Consider the following 22408-nt stretch of genomic DNA (forward strand, 5'->3'; position numbering starts at 1 on the left):
ATAAAAGGAAATTTGTTAGCAATTTCTTTCATGAGTATAAATATAAATCCTACATGTTAGGCAATAGAATTTATTGATACATAAAAAGGGTAATATTTCAAAATCAAGTTGGCTTTATTCTAGGAATGACAGACTTATTTAATGTTGAGAAAATCAATCAATATACCTCACCACATGGAGTAAGTAAATTTGAGAAATTCATCATATAATGAGAATTAGATAAAAAATAGCATCTATTCATGGTAAAACCACTCAACAAACTCAGAATAGAAGGAAAGTCTGTAGTCTCATAAAAAGGAAATGAACAAATTCCTAACCACATACATGTTACCAGATTGAGTCATGAAAAAATAGAATGCCTGAGCAGACTTAAATGACTATTAAGGTGGAAACAGTAATTAAAATTTTTTCATCTTAAAAAAAATAAGGACCTGATAGCATTACTGCTATATTCTACAAAGCATTTAAAGAACTATTTCTAATTATTCTTAAACTATTTTTAAAAATTGGATAAAATTTTGCCAACCTCTTTTTATTAGATCAGAATTACTCTGAGGCCAAAACCATCTAGGGACACACAATGAAAGCTGTAGACCAATATCCTTGATGAACATAGATAAAAAAATCTTTTTTCAATGAAATACTAAAATCCAATAGCATGTTGAGAAGATTATTTACTGTGGTCTAATGGAATTCAATCCAGGAATGCAAGGATGATTCAGCATACACAAATCAGTAAATATACCACATCAACATAGTAAAGGACAAAACCCATGTGATGATCTCAATAGATGCAAAAAAAGTATATAATTCAACATCCCTTCATGATAAAAATGCTGAACACATTATGTATTCATTATGAAAGTAATATATATCCACATAATGGACCCCATATATAAATAAGTCAGTTAAAATACTGAATGGGGGAAAAACAGATTTCTCTGTAAGATCTGGAATGACACAAGGATTCCCCTTTTATCTCTGCTATTCAACATGGTAATTATGACAGTTGTAGCCAGAAAAGTCAAGAGAAAGAATAAAGGGCATCCAAATTGGAAAAGTTACATTGTTGCTTTAAAAATGACATGGTCTTATGTCAAGAAAACTTTTAGAACTCCACTGAGAAATGATCAGAATAAATGAATTCAGCAAAGTTTCAGGATACACAATCAATATACAAAAATCAGTAGTGTTGATATATGCCTATGGCAAAATATCTGAAATTGATATCAAGAAAGCAGTACCATGTACAGTAGACAAAAAAAAAATTACCTAAGAATAAACTTAACCAGAGGTAAAAGAGCTATATAATGAAAAGTACAAAATATTGATTAAAGGAATTGAAGAAGACACCAAAAATGGAAAGTCACCCTATATTCATGGATTGGAAGAATCAATATTATTAATTTATTCATGCTACACAAAGCAATCTATAGAGTCAATGTATGCAATCCCTACCAAAACACCAATAACATTTTTTATACAACTAAAAAAAAATTCTAAAATATATATGGGGCTGCAGTTGTGGCTCAGCGGTAGAGCGCTCACCTTGCACGTGCGAGACCCTGGGTTCAATCCTCAGCACCACATAAAAATAAATAAGTGAAATAAAGATATTGTGTCCAACTACAACTAAAAATAAATATTAAGAAAAATAAAATAAAAATATATATGAAACAATAAGGGACTGGGGATATAGCTCAGTTGGTAGAGTGCTTGCTTCATATATGGAATACCAATAATAACAGAAAAACCTCCATTTGACCAAAACAATATAAGCAAAACACAAAGCAGGAGAAGTTATTTTACCTACCTTCAAAATATACTACAAAGCTACGATAATCAAAACTGCACACTGGGTGGCATAAACAACAAACACACAAACCAATGGAACAGAATAGAAAGCCCAGAAATAAACTGGCATATCTATAGTCAATTGATTTTCAACAAAGGGGCTAAAAACATGCACTGGATAAAGAATAGTCTTTTCAATACATCATATTCAGAAGAGTAGATAACTACATGCAGAAGAATGAAATGAGATCTCCTCAAAAAATCAAGTCAAAATGAGTCATAAATCAAATTGAAACTAATAGAAGAAAAATATAGAAAATTCTTCAGGACATTGGAATGGACAGAATTTTTTCTCAAACAAGATACAAAACACATAGGAAACAAAAATAAATGAGATTATATCAAAGTAACAAACTTCTATATAACAAAAGAAAAAAATCAAAAAATGAAAGGACAACCTAGAGAAGAGGACAAAATTTTGTAAACTGTAAATCCCACAAGTGGTTGATATTTAAAATATATAAGGAATTTTGGGGGCTGGGGATATGGCTCAAGTAGTAGTGCGCTCACCTGGCATGCGTGAGGCACTGGGTTCAATCCTCAGCACCACATAAAAATAAAATAAAGATATCGTGTCTACCTAAAAGCTAAAAAAAAATAATTTTTTTTTAAAAATATGTAAGAAATTTCAAAAAATAGCAAAAAAAGCAAATAGCCTGATTTAAAAATGGAAATAGACATAAACAGACATTTCTCAAAGAAGACATTCAAATGGTCAAGATATATATGAAAAAATATTCAATATATTAGCCATCAGGGAAATACAAATCAAAATCACAATGATATCTCACTCCAGTATGAATGGCTATTATTGAAAAGACAAAGGATAACAAGTATGGCAAGGATGTAGAGAAAAGAAAACCCTTGCACACTATTGTGGGAATATAAATGAATACATCCATTATGGAAAACACTATGAAAGTGCCTCAAAAATTTAAAAATAGACTATCAAATAATCCAAAAATCCCCTTACATGGTACATATCCAAGGAAATGAAATCAGAATGTTGAAACAACATCTGCACACCTGTGTGCATTGTTGCAATATTCATAGTCACTAAGAAATGGAAAAACAATCTAAATATTCATTACCTGATGAATGGATAAAGAAAATGTGGTACATATATTCTTAAAAAATTATGAATTCTTGTTATTTGTGACAATATGGTTAGAACTAGAGATCATAATGTTAAGTGAGATAAACTGTGCACATAAAAACAGTATTACATGTTGTAATTCAATGTGGAATCTTTTTAAAAAGCTGTTCTCCTGGAAGTTGGGAGTAGATGGTGGTTACCAGAGGTTGAGAAGAGAATATTGTAGGAAAAGGTACTTGATAAATGGGTACCAATTTACTGTGTGGAAGAAAAAGTTTTGGTATGCTATTGCACAGTAGGATGACTACAGAGAATGGTAAAATACCGTAAAAACACAAAGATGGAAGAAAGTCTTTTCAATATTTTTCCCATGAAGAAATGATACTTGAAGACATAGATATATTTACCTGATTTAAACATTATAAAATGTATAATTGTATCAGAACATCACAAAGTAACACATAAAAATTTATCAGTTAAAAAATAAATTTAATTAATAGGTTTTAAAAACACAATGATAAATTAGAAAAGAACAAGTTTTTGAAAGCTCATACATTGCTAGTGAGAATGTAAAATGGTACATCTGCTACAGAAAACAATTTGACATCTCCTCAAAAAGTGAAATTGAATTCCCATTTTGACCCAGCAATTTCACTTTTAGGTATATATTCATAATATAGATGCTTCTTAACTTACCATGGAAAGGTATCCTAATAAACCCATCATAAATTGAAAATATTATAAATCAAAAAATGCATTTATTAAACCTAACCTACTAAACAGTACAGAAGAGAGTGTTGGTTGTTTATTCTCTTGATTGAGTGGCTGACTGGGAACTGCAGCTAGCTGCCATTGCTCAGCAATGGGAAAGAGTATTTTATCACTAGCCCAGGAAAAGATCAAAATTAAAAATTTAATGTATGATTTCTATGAAGTGCATGTCACCTTTGAGCCACTGTAAAGTCAAAAAAATTTAAATCAGGGACCATGTGTAATTGAAAGTAGTTGTTTAAGCCAAAAGTTGTATGTGAATGTTCACAGTAGCTGTAACTAGTGGTCAAAAGGTGGAAACAATACAAATGCCCATCAACTGATGAATGGATAAACAAAATGCATATCATATGCATATATTCATATGCAATGAATATAATTCAGATATAAAAAGGAATGAACTTTGAATTCATGCTGAAATATGCATGAACTTTGAAAACATTTTTACTAAGTAAAAGAAACCATGTACAAAAAGTTACATAATGTATATGAAATAACAAAAATAGACAAATCCTTAGAGATAGTAAATACTTCATTTAGTTTGCATATTAATATTCTAGTATTGGGACTTGAACCCAGGGTCTCATATGAGAGGTAGCTACTCTGTCACTTAACCCTATCACAGCTTTTTTTATTTTATTTTGAGATGGTAATGCTAAGCTGTCCAGTTGATTCTTAAAACTCCTAATCCTCCTGCCACAGCTTCCTTCCCACTAATAGGGATTACAGGCATGCACCATGATATCTAGCACTTTGCTAATATTTTGTTGACAATTTTTATGCCTATTTTTTTCACATTACCTTTATTTTATTTGTCTATTTTTATATGGTACCAGGGATCGAACTCAATGCCTCATGCATGCTAGGCAAGCATTCTGTCACTGAGCCACAACTCTGGCCCCTTTTATGCCTATGTTTATGAGGGATATTGGTATTTAATTTTCTTTTCTTGTAAATATTTTCCCCTGGTTTAGTTTGAGGATAATGCTGATTTCATTGAATGAACTAGAAAGTATTCTATACTTTAAAATGGTACATCTCCTGTTTTGTAAATGAGTTTTTTAAAAATTGTGATAGTCATCATTATCCAAAGTACATGTATGAAGACATGAATTGGTGTGAGTAGACTTGGTATAAACCAGAATATGAAAAATTGTGTTCTATATGTGTAATATGAATTATAATATATTCCACTGTCAATTAAATTTGTAAAAATTAATTAAAAATAGCAATACAATAAAATTTTTTATTTTCTTTCAGTTATACATGACAGTAGAATGTATTTTGACGTATTATACATACATGGAATGTAACTTCTCATTTTGTAGTTGTACATGATGTGGAGTTACACTGGTCATGTATTCATAAATGAATATAGGAAAGTTATGTCCTATTCATTTTACTGTATTTCCCATTCCCCCTCCCTTTCCCGAACTTCTCCTTTTCCAACTGGGTGAACCTCCTCTGTCCACGGACCCCACCGCCTATTTTGAGTTAGCATCCTTATATCAGAGATGATATTAGGCCTTTGGTGTTTGGGGATTGGCTTAAAGCTGGGAATTTATGAGGTTAATGAATTTTTACAGAATTGACATTACATTATTTATTAATGAGTCATGACTCAATTTTAAATAGGCTTAGTGATTTGTTTTCATATTTTGCTAATTTCAAAATTATCTGTTATCTTTTTCATTGAATAGAAGCAATTTTACTTAAGAATATCATTCATTTTCCATAGGCCATTTTAAACTGCTATCACAAATAAAGTCTTACAGTAAAATCTAAGGAATTGTTCTTTGTTCAACCTTTAGATTTTGGTATATTAGTTAAAAAATAAACTATTGTTTTGAGTTTAGAAATGATTGATTGATTTTCACTGATTTTCATTAGAATTGTATTTTAAAATAAAAAAAATAACAGTAACTCAAATTTTTATACATTTGGAGTGATGATGATTTTTTATGTGGTGTACTTTAATTAATACTATTTTTTTATCTAGTCATGCAGATGGATCAATAAAATTTTGGGATGCTTCTGCAAGTAAGTTTTAAGTTTATACCTGTATAATCGAAAACACTTGGTTAATATTTACTTGTAGCATTCACCACTTTTTAGTTTGGACAGCTAACATTTAAGTAATATTTTTAGCCTAAATGTATGGCTGTTACAAAGATCTATTTCCTATATTGTTAGATCATTTAAAATTTTATATATATATATATATTGCTCTTTTCTATAATAGAGAGCAAATAGAACTAAGTCACTCTGTCAGCAATCTATTTTATTTACAAAGGGCATAGTGCACCAGAAAATAATCTCAAATTTTTGTCACATTAACTGTATTGAAGGAATTTCCTTTGCCTCCTTGGTTGTTTGGTCTTGGACAAGTGCTTTTATCCCTCTAGCCTTGACTTTTCATTTCCACTCATTTACTAAGTCCTGTGGAAATCAAAGTAAATTATTTGATAATAGTAAAATTTTTTTATAAATTCTTGAAAATGTGTAATTTAGAAATAAATAGTGTTATGCTCAATGTTGAAGGACATGCAAATATCCTTAATTCTTCAATATGCCCATTTTCTTTAGAAAATTTACACTCCTAAGAAAAGACAAATGCACATACATAAATCAAGGCAAAACAAATAAGAATTGTAAATGTAGTACAACCCAAATTCTATTTTTTATCAGAAATAGCAGAGATTAACTTGGACCTAGTAGATCCAGGAACTACATTTTAATGGAGTAACAATTGATATGAATTTTTGAAAGACAATTAAGATTTTAATAGGAATAGAATGAGATGAATAAATTGATAATGATTCTAAGTTCCTGAGCATGTGCAATTCAGGAAAATGTAGTTAACTCTAGGAAATAAGGAATATGAAAGGTTTTGAGGCCTGAATTTTGCAGTAACACCTGAAAATCCAAATTTCTAGCTGATAGAACAAACAGAAATGGAAACTAATGAAAGTTATATTTGAAGCTATAGAAATGAAGAGCCCTTGAGGCAGAATAATAAACAGAAAAAAGCAAAGGACAAAGTTGATTCTTGATTCTCCTATCCACATGGTTGAGTCCTGAAGCAATCAAGCAAACCATCAGCATTAGAAAAAGATTAAAAGATCTAAAGCCTTGGATTCTGAGCCTCTTTCTGACTTCTCACAATAAAGAGCAAGTGATTTAAGTGAATCTCAAAAGGGCAACAGATTTTCTTTTGAAGAATCTTTTCATGCAAATCTGAGTTTATTCCTGGAACAAAATTAATACATAGTCATTCCTTAGCTTCTAAAATGAAAGAGGACCCTTTAACTCTGCAGCTATTAGAAGGCATAGCACCCCTTAGCATGCATAATAATGTTAAGAAGTTAATTTTAATAAAACACTATTTTTATTACATCCATTGCCAATTTAGAAACTATTTTAGTTTTATATTGTTTAAAGAGATCATTTACAGAATAATGTAAAAAGAAAAATAATCTGACATGCTCTATAACTTTCATCCAGATTTCCCAAATTTCAGTTTGTCCTACATATGTTTCCCCACCCCAGTCTATCTTACTTTCTTTCCCTTTTCCCCTCCTTCTCTCCCTCTCCTTTTCTTCTTCTTCTTTTTCATTCTCCTTCTACCGTTCTGTCACACTGATACACACATATATAAACAAAAGATGCACATACAATATGTATCTAGCTTTTTAAAACCATTTGAGAGTGGACACCATGTTCTTCTAATGCTACATACCTAAATACACAAATAAGGGTATTATTTTCTATAACCTAAATAGAGTTATCAAAACCAAACTACTTCTTATATAAAGCTATTATCTCATAATCTTCAGATCTTATTAAACTTTTGCCAATTTTCCAAATAATATCCTTTATTAAAAAAAGAAATTCTAGGATAGTATTTAGTTATTTAGTATTTAGTTAGGGTAGTATTTAGTTATCAATATATATTGAGTCTTTATTTCATGACATTGATATTTTTTAGTTCAGGACAGTTACAAAAGAAGAATCACCTTCAATTTGGTTTTGACTAATGCTTCTGATGATTAAATTTAGATTGTGCACTTTGTGAAAGAATTCTTGATTTTTTGAGATTTTTGTCAGAAAACAGTTGTAACTTCAGATGGGTTGTTATCATGTTCTCAAATGGAAAAATATTTCCCCCAAAATATTCTTGAAAACAATTCCCAAATCCAAAGCTTATGAGATAATATTTTATCCTTTTTTGATGCAGAGTCATTCAGAAGAACTCTTTCTTAAAATAATTACAGATTCTTTGATTTCCAAATATTGCTGGCTGGTAAATTACAGTGTTTCTCATCCAGCAGAAGTAACTTTTTTTTTTTTTTGAGTGCAAGTGCATTAAACACTTTGGGGTAGCATCAATCATTTTTGTAGCAATCAAAAGGGAATATTATGAAAAAAGATTGATGAATCTCCTGTAGGAGAGAATTATATTCAGTATTTCCATTGTAAAATTTCTTTACCACACTTTCAGTCTATAAGGATAAAAAATACCTATGTCATAGGACTTTTCTTGGCAAATACATATTGCTTGATAGATGGTGATGCTCAAAGAATGTTCCCCCTTCCCCCATGGTCTCCTTCCCAGTACTATAGTGATATGAGATCATTACATTGAATGTAATGTAATTTTCCTTACTTGGGTTTTTTGTGGTCTAATTAATATTGAATAAGCTTTAACAATATCCTAATTAGAAAGTAACTGTGTTTCAATGTCTTGCAGTAACTCTGCAGATGTTGTACAAGCTAAAAACTTCAAAAGTCTTTGAAAAACAGAAGGCAGGAGAAGGCAAACAAACATGTGAAATTGTAGAGGAAGATCCATATGCCATTCAGATGATTTACTGGTGTCCAGAGAGCAGAATATTTTGTGTATCAGGAGTCTCTGCCTATGTAATAATTTATAAATTCAGCAGACATGAAATTACAACAGAAATAGTGGTAAGTTATTATTTAAAGTTTAACTTTTGCACTTGCAGTTGTTAAAAGAAAACAATTATCAGATTTGGGCTACTTGGTATGGTTTTAAGCCATCAAGAGTGTATAATATGTGGGGCTAGGGTCATGGCTCAGCCATAGAGTGCTCGCCTAGCATGTACAAGGCCCTAGGTTTATTCCTCAGCACCACATAAAAGTAAATAAATAAAATGAAGGTATTGAGTCCAACTACAACTAAAAAATAAATATTTTTAAAAGTGTGTATAGCATGTGACCACTAATAATTCATAATGTAATTCAGAATTCAGAATTTTATTACTTAATATAACATGTCTTAGTTTAAAATTACAGAACAGTTCTCTATCAAAATTTAATTACTTTCTTTCTGTGTCAAAATGAGCTTAGTATTTTAAGGTAATCTTGCTATTAAAAATCATATGGTTCTCATTTTCCTCAATGATTTCTCTAATTGCTGTTATAAATATATAAAATGTAGTATGTTGATTTTAAATCCTTTGGGTATACCCAAGGAGTGAGATAACTGGGTCAAATGGTGCTTTCAATTCCAAGTTTTCTGCAGAATCTTCATACTGCTTTCCAAAGTATTACACTAGTTTGCAGTCTCATAAGCAATATATAAGTGTACTCTTTTCCCCACAGTCTCACCAACATTTATTGTTACTTGTATTCTTGTTACTTGTATAATTGCCATTCTGACTAGAGTGAGATGGAATCCCAGTATGGCTTTAATTTGTATTCCTCAAATTGCTATAGATGTTGAACATGTCTTCATATATTTGTTCTTTTCAGAAGTGTCTGTTTAGTTCCTTTGCCCATTTATTGATTGGGTTATTTGGTTTTTTGAGCTCTTTGTATAACCTGGATATTAATGCTCTATCTGAGGAGCAAGCGGCACAGATTTTCTGCCATTCTGTTGGCTCTCTACAGGCTCTTGATTGCTTCCATGTGTGAAGAAGCTTTTTAGTTTGATACCATTCTGTTTATTGAGTTTTGGTCTTACTTCTTGAACTTTTGGAGTCTTGTTGAGGAGTTTTTAAACCAATGAAATATTGTAGTTATTTGAGATTATGAGGCTCTGATGAGATAAATTAAATCTAATTTAAGATACCTCTAGATAATAGACCTAGTCTGCTTTACCATTTTACCAGAAAATGAAGATTTATTTACTCTAAGTATAAGTATTATAAATCAATAGCTAAAATTAATATCACTTTTTAATATTATATTAAAATCCTGAGCTTTAAATCATACATACCTATGTTTTACTTCTAGCTTTACCATTGAATACCTATGTGTCTGTCACTGCCACTTACAAGGCTGTAGGCAGTACTAGAATCTGAGTATAATTCACTTTTATTTCCTACATAATTTTCTGTGTAAATAAAATGGAAAATAAAAATGAACTGGAAGTACTAATAGCAATTTCATAGGGCTTTTATGATGATTATATAAAAATATTAGTAGCATTTAAGTACTCAATAATCGATAATTATTATTTTCATCACTATTGGATTTTATCTTAAACAGTCACCTTAGTAAGATTGCTATATTATCATTATCATACCTCATATTATCATTTTTGTGTTTTCAATCTCAAGAATGTACATTTTAACATTATATATTTGTTATAAAATCAATTGTTGTTTTTTTTGAGTTGCTAGGGATCATATCAGGGTCTCATACTTACTAGGCAAACACTCTACCACTAAGCTTCATCTCTAACCCTTAATATCAGTTTTAATTAAAGCATTTAATGCAATCATAAGTACTATTTTAAAATAATTTAGTTTTTAAAAATGTTTTTTGATTACCTATAAAAATCATCATTATGTAATTAGGATCAAGCTAATGAAATTAAACAAGTAAAAGCTATAGTAATAAAACAAATATAAAAAATGTGGAATAGGGGTGGGAGGGAAAGGGAAAGAGAAGGAGAATAGCAAGGATAGTGGAAGGAGACAGTCATCATTATACAAAATTCATGTATGAAGATGTGAATTTGGTATCAACATACCTTATATACAGAGATTTGATAAATTGTGGTATAAAGGTGTATTAAGAATTGTAATGCAAAAAAATATTATGAATGTAATGCATTCCACTATTGTCATGTTGGTACAAAATAAATAAATAAATGTTTAAAATTTTAAAAAATGTGGAATTTCTTTTGGAAAACTTTTACTGAATTAGAGACAAAGTGAAAGGAAAGTTTTTTAAACTAAAAGTTTTGTACAAATAATATGAACCCATACACACTAATGTACATACAGTTTAATTTCTTTCATTGGACTAATCATGATGACTTTCTCATTTATTGTTCATATATTAAAATACAGTTTATAGTTTATCTTAAGAAATATTTATTATAGAAAAACTTTATCTCCACTGGCAGGGTATTTTTCTTATAATTCTGGAGGATAAAAATTACTTTTCCATGACTGTCATTGAGTTTTCCGTATAATCCACTACTTAATTCAGTTTGAGATACCTGTCAACGTTACTGTAAGTTGAAATTGAACATATTAATCTGAAAAATAGTAAATAATTACTAACAGCTATCAAATATATTAATGTGATTATTATTTTGATGTAGGTTAAACTAAAACTTGATTTTTATTAAGTCATTAGAGGTACGACTTCAGTATGATGTGGAAGATATTATTACTCCTGAACCAGAAACAAGTCCTCCATTTCCAGATCTCTCAACCCAGCTTCCTCCTTCAAGGAGTCTTTCAGGGAGCACTAACACCGTGGCTAGCGAAGGAGTCACAAAGGACAGTATCCCATGCCTCAAGTAAGAGTTTTAAATTGTAAGGGTTTAAAATTTTTAATTTTAACAGTACTTTACATATAAATCATATAATTCTTGAAAACTGTGGCAAATAAATTCACTGTTCTCTCTTAAGTTGTTGTCAAGTGATTTTCAATCCACCAAAGGGGGTACCCTGGTCTCTTCTTTAACATCCATGAAAAGGGCACAGTATTTTCATCCTTCATTTACTTTATACATTTCTCTATATACCAGAAAGATCCTAAGGAAAACATGGCTTTGATGGAATAGGAAGTTTGGCATGGCAAAAATTGTACACTTGCTTGGTACTTTTCAGTTGAAAAAATAAGTTTATGAATTTTTTTTAACCTTCCTAGAATAAAAAGAAAACCAAGGTTACTATTTACTCTTAGAAAATATATTATAAAATGTCTCTCATGATTGCTACCATATTGTATAATATTTCTTTTCTATAACTGTTGCTGTTATTCAATATATTTTAACAAAGTTTAGCATCATTATCAAATAAAACCTAGTTAATAAAATTTATCTTAATTGTTGTACTTTTTAGTATAAGGTATAAAGTATTACAGGTATAAAGGAATCATAAAGGACAGTATCCCATGACTTAAGTATTACTGCTTCTCTACTGTCAAAACAATGTTTCTAGTGTTAATTGAATGAAGAATTAAGCCAAAATAAGGAATTTCTCTAAGCCCCATATGAAAATACATGTCTTTTCATTGAAAAACTTTAGATATCTAGTTTCCTCATTTCTTATGAAAACAGAAAATTTAGAGATAAGATTTTAGGAACAAACTCTATGCAGTTAGTAGTAATTCTTAATTTTTCTCCCCAAATTTTTCTTATGAAGTTAAAAAAAAAACTAATGAGTGGGGGGACAGAAAACTTTCATAATGCTATGAATTTATATATTTAATTTTCCCTTTATATCACTTTGCTTATTTGGTTTCTTTAAAAATTAAAACTGCAAAGAGAACACAAAAGTACAAGAAAGCACTGTAAATCTATTTGTTAAATTAGAAGATTTTCATGAAAGCATGAGTCTTTTAATTTCCAAAACCTTTTTTCTTTAAAGTTAAATAATTTTTTCAATGTTGATAAGAGACTAAAACCAATAAAATCAACAAACATAGTGGAGATGATGTGAGCAATAACAATTGTTGAAGTGTAATAGAAGGATTGATTTGTAAAATAGTAAAGAAAATCTTAAGGATAATAAAGAGAATCAAAGTGGGAAAATTAGCATAATCCTATGTTGTGCTTAGGGTCTAAGAACCATGAAGCATAACTGATGCAAGTAGTATTATTAAGTGAATTTCATTCTGACTGGGTTTATAAATTGTATATAATCCACACTTTGTTAAAGTGTACATTGGCGTTCATCCCTAAGTCCCTTTCCTTTGCTGAATTTAGTCTGCCATATGTATTAGCTAATTAAAAAGTATTTCAATCATCAACTCTTAATTTTTAGCAACATTACAATTCTTATCAATATATTCATGCTTAAGCAATAATTTGATTTTTAAAAAAATTTCACCTATGTTACTCTGTATGTGACTCTAGTCACATATGTCTTGTTAAGAGGATGAGATTTAAAGAAAAAATTGAAGTGAAGGAATTAGCCAAAGAATATATAGACAAAGAATGTTACAGGCAGAAAAAAACAGCTAGAGTAAAGGCCTTAAAGTGCTTGGCGTGTTCAAGGAAAAATAAAGAGGTCAGTGTAGTTAGGGGTATGGGAAAGGGCGGGTAGTAGGAGACGAAGTCAGATTGGCCAATCATAGGCCATTTTAGAACCTTGACTTTTATTCTAAATGGAGAATAAGAGTCTTTGTAGTTTTTGACTGAAATGATCAGGTTTAAATATTAAATAGATAATTTTTATAACTGTATTGAAAGTGGATTGGTAGATGGAGGGAATAGTAAAAGCTATGAGATCAGTTAGGTGACTCACGTTGCTCTAAACTAATTAGAAATAAAGTTAGATGGGTGGTGGCAAATGCCTGTAATCCCAGTTGCTCAGGAGGCTGAGGCAGGAGGATTGCAAGTTCAAAGCCAGCCTCAGCAAAATCCAGGTGCTAAGCAATTTAGTGATTGCTGTCTCTAAATAAAATACAAAATAGGGATGGGCATATGGCTCAGTGGTGAGTGCCCCTGAGTTCAATCCCCAGTACCAAAAGGAAAAAAGAGAGAGAGAAAGTTAAAGGCTGCCCTATTTAACAAATAAAATGCTAGCTACCCATTGAAATTTAAAGTTTGTATAGATAATAAGTATTTTTTGGTATCACTATATCCCTGTTTTAGTCAGTTTTTCACTGCAGTGACCAAAAGATCTTACAAGAACAATTAGAGAAGGAAGAGTTTATTTTAGGGCTCATGGTTTTTGAGATTTCAGTCCATAGATGGCCAACTTTATTCTTTGAAGCCTGAGGTGAGGCAGAACATCATGGCAGAAGTGTATGGTAGAGGAAAGCAACTGGAGACAAGGTATCAGGAAGCAGAGAGAGAAACTCCCTTCACCAAGGACAAAATATACATTACAAAGATATACCACCAGGGCTGGAGTTGTGGCTCAGTGGCAGAGCACTTCCTGGCTTGTGAGGCCCTGGGTTCATCCTCAGCACTGCATATAAATAAATAAAGTAAAAGATCCATTGACAACTAAAAGATATACTCCCAATGACCTGTCTCCTCCAGCCTTACCTTACTTTCCTACAATTACCACCCAGTTTAATCCCTATCAGGGGATTGAATTATTGATTAGGTTAAAGCTCTCATCACCCAATCATTTCACCTCTAAACTGTTTTTCATTGTCTCACACATGAGCTTTTGGGGAACATCTCATATCTAAACCATAACAATCCTCAATGTTGCAATGTATATACTTGTAAAAAGCTATTTATTGTTTATTTGAAATTTAAATTTAAATAGACATCCTATATATTTATTTAGCAGCTGTAATAGTATGGAAGCAATTGAAGAATAAAAATTTTCAGGTTCTGCCTGGTGTGGTGGTGCATGCCTGTAATCCCAGTGGCTCCAGAGGCTGAGACCAGAGAATCTTGAGTTCAAAGCCAGCCTCAGCAATATCGAGGCACTAAGCAACTCAGACCTTATCCCCAAATAAAATACAAAATAAGGCTAGGGATATGGTTCAGTGGTCAGTGGTTGAGTGCCCCTGAATTCAATTACCAGTACCCCACCCCCCAAAAAATGTTATCAGGTTCTAGATACATTTTGAAGGTAGCATCAGTAGCATTTGATAATTGATTGGGTGTTAAGTATAAGAGAGAAATAGTAGTGAATAATTTTAATAAAATTACTATCAATTGAGTTAGGGAGTGTAGGTTTAGCAGAAAAGAGGAGGAATTCAGGTGCTGGATGATTAAAACATTAGTTGGGTGGTAGTTTAATGGTCATTCTTTTTATTATTATACTTTACAATTTACATGTGTAACAATTATTACATAGAAAATAATTATATAATAAAATAATTAAAAGGAAGTGATAAAGAACAGTTAAAGTTGTGGGCCTGACTGAGCATAAGGTTAACCATTAAGTTCCAAGTGTTGAATTTTGCAAATATTTCAAGACAATTGATATAGCTGCATTAAAATGGGTTGAAAGTCATAATCTAGAGTTGAAGTTCTTTACACATGTTTTAAAATATATTTGAAGTATATTTTTTCCTAATGCACCAGTCTTTCACCTATTATTTTTCTCAAGGGACTAGACCTCTAAAAACATAATTATTTCAGTATTTACTATTCCAGTATTTTTTTTTATAGTTGTTCCACATCTGGGACAATGGAACAAAATGTGTTAAAGAAGTGACTAGCAATCATAAGAGACTTGGTAGAGTATGAGAAAGTTAGAAAATAATGTCCATATTCATGATGTGCCCAGTGGCTGTATTAAATATTTCTGTAGGATGATTCAGTTAAATTCTCAAGATAAACATGCTTATGCTTACTTAAACTGTATGTGATAGAATTATTTTTTTCTCTTTCATATAGCGTTAAGACACGACCAGTTCGAATGCCTCCAGGATATCAAGCAGAACTTGTTATTCAGTTGGTGTGGGTAGATGGTGAGCCTCCTCAACAGATTACTAGTCTTGCTGTAAACTCAGCATATGGAATGTAAGTAATTAAACTTTCTTTCTGATTAGTATTATTTAATTTTTACATTTTACATGTTTCTTTTAAAATATTTAAGTGAGGTCTTTAATATTAGAATCCCTACCCTCATTTTCATTAGATTGAATGTAGGATGAGAAAAATAATAATTCAAACTTAAAATATTTATTCTTTTTTGATGTCAAACTTGAGGTAGTGTGCCCACTTCTGATATTATTAGAAGGTTGTTAGGGTGATACTACAATTGTACTTTTTTGTTTTATTGATTTTATATTTTCTGTATCTTCTCTCCTTGGATTTCCTTTTCTTTTGACTTGGCTTTTAGAGATCACTAATTCTCTCTCCAATTAATATAATGGTAGATCCACCATGAAGTTTAATTTCAATTATTTTATTTTTCTGTTTTAGACTATCCATTTGGGTCTTTTAAAGCTTTCAGTTCTTTTCCTAAATTGCCTCTCTTATTTACTTCTTTGAACATGTTGAATGAAGTTATTTTAAATATGTGTTTGATAGCTCCATATTTGATAATTATATTGTATTCGTATGTGCCAGATTTTTTTTAAATATGTATTTTTTAATTGAGACATGCAAATTATAATTTGTGTTTAGAAACTCAAATGATGTTACCACCCTCCAGAAAGTCTTTACTTTTCTTCTGGAGATCTACACTAGGAGAAAGGCTGAGAATTGCATAATCCAACCAGATATCAGATCTTTGGATTTTATTCTGTTAAAAGTCTACTTTAATTCCTTATTCCTAGGTCATAGCCCTCCGCAAAGGTTGCATCAAACTATACTCCCACCAGCACTGTTTGAGAATGCTTGTTTTCCCACAACCTTTCTAACAATAGTGTTAATCAAACTTTTGATCCCTGTCAATTTGTTCAGTAAAAATTGATGTGCCATTATACTAGTAGAATTTTCTTGTGTCTTCAGTGAAATTGAACAGCTTTTATGTACTGTGACATTTCTATTCTTTGTCCATTTTTCTGCAGAATTGTTGACCTTTCTTGTAAAGATTTGTAAAAGCTATTAATATATTAGGGGTATTACCTACCTTTGTCATGTAATTTGAAAAGACTTTTTTTCTGCTTTTGTTTGCTGTAAGACTTTGTTTAGGATGATGTTTTCACATGGATAACTTTTTGTGATAAAATCCTCCCCAAAAAACTTCAATGTTCATTAGCCTATATAGACTGTATTACATAAATTCAATTGAATTTTATGGAAATGAAAATGAATGAATTATATTTATGCAACAATTATTTTTAAATGTCAGATATATTTATTATAACATGTGAATCCATCAAAAGACTTTTTTTAAAGAGAGAGTGAGAGAGAGAGTGAGAATTTTTTTTTAATATTTATTTTTAGTTTTCGGCGGACACAACATCTTGTTTGTATGTGGTGCTGAGGATCGAACCCGGGCCGCACGCATGCCAGGCGAGCTCACTACCACTTGAGCCACATCCCCAGCCCCATCAAAAGACTTTTGAACTTTGGTTTTAATACTTTATAGTCCCACCAACAGTTCTTCATCTTAAGAATTCAATTGTCAGGATGGGGGGAAGAAATGTATGAGACAGGGCTGGTTGTTTTCTATTTGTCTTTAAAAATGCTTTTATTAGTGAATTATAGTTACATGTAATAATATGATATAATCAGATGTGTATGGAATTTAATTTGCTACATTTCAGTCTCTGGTACTTCTTCTTTCCCCCACACCCCTCATTCCCCTTCTCTATCTTCCTTCTATATCTTTATTTGTAATTAGTTTATTATAGATACTCATAAAGGTGAAATTCACTGTGGCATATTTATACATGCACATAGCATAATTTTGTTGAATTCATTCTGCATATCCTCTACTTTCCCAACCCTTCTCCCTCCCCCACAATCTCCTTCTTATACTCCATTGATATTGTTTCTCTGTATTTATGATATCTGACCCCCCTCCGTTCTTTTCCCTTAATTTGCTCTAGTTTCCACATGAGAGAAAACATTCAATTGATTTTCTGAGTCTGACTTATTTCTCTTTGCATGATGTTCTCCGTTTTCATCCTTTTGCCTCCAAATGCCATATTTTTTTAATTCTTTATGGCTGAGCAAAACCCCATTGTGTATATATATTACCTTCTCTTAATCTATTCATCTATTAATGAGCAGTTGGTCTAGTCTCATAATTTGGCTATTGTGAATTGTGCTGCTATAAACCTTTGTGTGGCTATATCATCACTATAGAATGATGATTTTAGTTATTTTGTATAAATGCCAAGGAGTGTGATCACTGGATCATATAGCTATTCTATTCTTAGTTTTATGAGGAATTTCCGTAGTGCCTTCCAGAGTGGTTGTAATTATATGCAGTCCCACCAATAATGTATGAGTGGTACCTATTCCTCCACATCTTTGCCACCATCTATTATTATTTGTACTCTTTTTTTATTAATTCTTTTTAATTATACATAATAGTAGAATCCATTTTGACATAATTAATGAAAGCATGGACTATAATTTGTTCTAATTTAGCAATTGCCATTCTGAACGGAATGAGATGAAACCTTGGAATAGTTTGGATTTGAATTTCCCTGATTGCTAGAGCTGTTGAACGTTTTTTTCCATTTATGTTTCTTTTGATAAATATCTGTTTAGGTCTTTTGCCCATGTATTCAATGGGTTATTTTGGGGGGTTAGGGATATTAACCTCTTTGAGTTTTACTTTTTATATATTTTAGATATTAATTCCATGTCAGAGGAGCAGCTGGCAAAGATTCTCTCCCATTCAGTATGCTCATACTTCATACACCTAATCATTTCCTTGGCTGTGCAGAAGCTTTTTAATTTGATGGCATCCCATTTATTGATTCTTGATTTTGTTTCTTGACTTTTAAGAGGTCTTATTAAGGAAGTCAGTGCCAGAACAGATATGAGGGAATATTGACCATATGTTTTCTTCTAGCAGTTACAAGATTTCTGCTCTAATTGTTAACCCTTTGATCCACTGTGATTTGACTTTTGTGCATGGTTAGATATAGGGATATAATTTCATTCTGTATCCAATTTTTCCAGCACCATTCTTTAAAAAGACCTGTCTCCAACATATATTTTTGACATCTTTGTCAAATATCAGATGACCATAAGTATGTGTCTTTGTCCCTGTGACTTCTATTCCCTTGGTCTTTATGCCTATTTTGATGCTAATACAATCCTGTTTTTGTCACTTTGGCTCTGTAGTATAATTTTAAATCAGGTATTATGATTAGTTCAGCATTGTTCTTTTTGCTTAGGATTGCTTTGGTTATTATGGATCGCTTGTGCTTTTTAGTGAATTTTAGGACGATCTTTGAAAATGTCTTTGGTATTTTAATGGGTATTACATTGAATCTGTATATTGCTTTTGGCAATATGACTGTTTGAAATGATTAATTCTCTTATACAAGCACATGGGAGGGCTTTCCATCTTCTAATGTCTTCTTCAAGTTCTTTCTTTGGTGTTCTGCAATTTTAATGGTAGAGATCTTTTACCTCCTTGATTAGATTTATTTCCAAGTATTTTTAGGGTGTTATAAATGGGACAATTTTTAAAAAATTTCTTTCTCAGCAGAATCATTGTTGGAATATAGGAAAGCTATTGACTTATGAATGTTGATCAGGTTTCCTGGTACTTTGCTATATTTTTTTATTGGCTCTAGAAATGTCCTGGTAGAGTCTTTCAGATACAGGATCAAGGATTGCAAACAGTTAATTTGATTTTTTTCTATTCATATCCTTATAACTTCCTTCTCTTGCCTGATTGCTCTGTCTAGAGTTTCAAAAAAGAGTGTTAAATAGAAGTGGTGACAGTGGACATTCTTGCATTTTTCTTGATCTAAGAGGAAATGTTGGGGGTGGGTCCCAAGATGGCCGTGAATAGAGTGCATCACACCCCATGTACCGCACCACTGCGTGGGTGAATAATGAGTTAGAACGACAAAAAACTATCTTATTAGGAACTTACAGCAAAATGGGGGTGCACCGAAACCTAGAGGAAGGATTTCCAGCACCGAGGTCCGGTAATTGAGTCTCATACACGAGCCAACTGTGCGACCAGAGATCCGGGCTGACTGATCCACGGTGTCCGCCCTGCGGCTACAGACAGCGGGGAGCCGCCAAGAAGCGACCAGCAAGTAGAGAGATTGCTGCAGATTCTGTGGAATCCTGCCTCCTGAGCACTCACGGAGCCCCGGACTGAGTTCGGGATTTCAGACGGGTAAGGAAGCGGGACAGTTCTATCCCCCACAATGGAAACTTCACCAAGGAAACCAGCTGTCACCATCTTGGAGAGCTGAAGTAACCACCGCCACTCTCCGACAGATTGCAACAATAAAACAGGTGCATGTTACTCAGCTCATCTCCCATACAGCGGGGAATTCACATAAAATCTCTCCTAGGCTCTCCGGAAGAGGGATTATCAGAGCAAGCCTGCATAAAGACTCGGGGAAAACTAAAGACACCCGACCTTCAACTCCCCCTCCCATCAGCGGGGGGAAAATGAAACCTGTATTGCCAGCACGGGGGAGGGGCAAGCAGAAAAAATCAAAACAACAGAGTGCGGGAGTGGAGGGGGGGGCGGGGGTGTTCTCAATAGCCACCCTCCACGCCCAACAAACGGCAGGCTCAGAGTACAGTTTGAACTGCCGAGAGGCATCACTCAGGGGAAATCTGGTCTAACAGGAGAAACCAGGACTAGCAGGAGAAACCAGGGGACTAGAGGCCAGGCCCGCGCGGCTGGGCGGCTGGAGTCCGCCCTTTGCGACAGCCGGCCCATTGGCCCTGCGACTGGGCGGCTAGAGATCACCCGCCCACCAGTGACAGCCGGCCCATTGCCCCTGCAACTGAGTGGCTGGAGACCGCATGCCTGCGGGCGACTGGGCAGCTGGAGACCACCCGCCCACAAGCGACCAACTGCGCGACTAGTCGGCTAGAGATCACCCGCCCACCAGCGACAGCCAGCACCCTGCCCATGCGACTAGGCAGCTGAAGACCGCATGCCCACTGGTGACCGATCATCCACCCGCTGCCTGCGTGGCTAGGGACCGCCCACGCACCTGCGACAGCCGGCCCATTGCCCCGGCGACTGGGCAGCTAGAGATCACCCGCCCGCCAGCGACAGCCAGCACCCTGCCCATGTGACTAGGCAGCTGAAGACCGCATGCCCACCAGTGACCGATCATCCGCCCGCTGCCTGCGCAACTGGGTGGCTGGAAACCGCCCGCCCGCTGGCTACCGACCCCGCGACTGGGCGACTAGAGATCACCTGCCGGCCAGCGACAGCCCACCCGCTGTGCGCACTACTGGGCGGCTGGAGACCGCCTGCCAGCCGGTGCCCGATTGCCCGCCGGCTGCCCGCACGACTGGGCAGCTGGAGTCCCCCGGCCGCCGGTGACCGGGAGCTGAAACCAACCAGAGACAGTCCAGTCCCACCCACCCATTCGGACACCCTGGCAAGGAGCCTGGGGCCCGCCATAGCAGAGAGGTGACGTCACTGGAGCTTGGCCATCAGAATTCCTTCCCAGCAGAATCCACTTTAGCAGGCATAGTCTACCAACACAAAGGAGAGACAACAGAGATATAAAAAAAAAAAAAAACAAATTTATAGAAGAGAGCAGAAACACAGCAATCAAATAGAGCTGGAAAGTAGCGTGAACATCATGAAAAAACAAGGGAAAAAAGGAGTACAAACAATGCAGGAAAACTTAAATCTACAGGAGGACCTAGAAGCATCAGAAACAGGGATAGGGAAAGAACTCAAGGCATACCTAATTCAGATGGAAAGGAATATTAGAGAAGACATGAGACAGCAAGTCCAAGCAATAAAAGTATATTTTGAAAATGAATTAAACAAATTCAAATGGCAAAGAATGAGCTTTACCAGGAGATAGAGACCTTAAAAAAAATCAAACAGTAATCCTAGAAATGCAGGAAACTATAAACCAAATTAAAAACTCAAACGAGAATATTACAAATAGACTAGATCAAGTAGAAGTCAGAACATCAGATAATGAAGACAAAGTTTATCAACTTGAAAAGAATATAGTTAACACAGAAAAGATGCTTAAATCCCACGAGCAATCTATTCAAGAGATATGGGATGTCATAAAAAAAAACAAATTTGAGAGTCATCGGGATAGAAGAAGGCATAGAGAATCAAACCAAAGGAATGGACAACCTATTAAATGAAATAATTCTAGAAAACTTCCCAGAGATGAAAGATGGAATGGATTGCCAAATCCTGGAAGCCTAGAGGACCCCAAACATTCAAAACCATAATAGACCAACTCCAAGACACATAATCATGAAGATAGCCAACATACAGAACAAGGAGAGAATATTAAAAGCTACGAGAGAAAGGAGGCAGATTACATTCAGGGGTAAACCAATTAGGTTAACGACTGATTTTTATCACAGATTTTGAAAGCGAGAAGATCCTGGAACAATGTATTTCAAACGCTGAAAAATAATGGATTCCAACCAAGAATACTGTATCCAGCAAAATTAAGCCTCAGATTTGACAATGAAATTAAAATCTTTCATGATAAACAAAAGCTAAAAGAATTCACAGCTAGAAAACCAGCACTGCAAAGCATTTTGAGCAAAATACTACAAGAAGAAGAATTGAAAAATAGTGCCCAAAACTAACAGCAGGAAGTATCTCAGTAAAGGGGGAGGAAAAATACCAAAAAGTGAAAACTAGCCAAACTAAAATAAATAAATAAACATGACTG

The 22408-nt window shown here is 33.6% G+C and overlaps 1 protein-coding gene across 1 annotated transcript in view; it reads left to right on the forward strand.

Moving 5' to 3' along the window:
* Stxbp5l (syntaxin binding protein 5L) overlaps positions 1 to 22408 on the forward strand; it is a 326221-nt gene that overhangs the window by 190815 nt on the left and 112998 nt on the right. Inside the window, exons 15-18 of the mRNA XM_026395287.2 lie at positions 5721 to 5761; positions 8472 to 8689; positions 11329 to 11501; positions 15519 to 15644. Of these exons, the coding sequence (XP_026251072.1) occupies positions 5721 to 5761; positions 8472 to 8689; positions 11329 to 11501; positions 15519 to 15644 (558 nt within the window). The remainder of the gene's footprint in view (positions 1 to 5720; positions 5762 to 8471; positions 8690 to 11328; positions 11502 to 15518; positions 15645 to 22408) is intronic.

The sequence above is a fragment of the Urocitellus parryii genome, chromosome 2 (assembly GCF_045843805.1).
Source record: "Urocitellus parryii isolate mUroPar1 chromosome 2, mUroPar1.hap1, whole genome shotgun sequence".
In the NCBI taxonomy this organism is placed as follows: domain Eukaryota; kingdom Metazoa; phylum Chordata; class Mammalia; order Rodentia; family Sciuridae; genus Urocitellus; species Urocitellus parryii.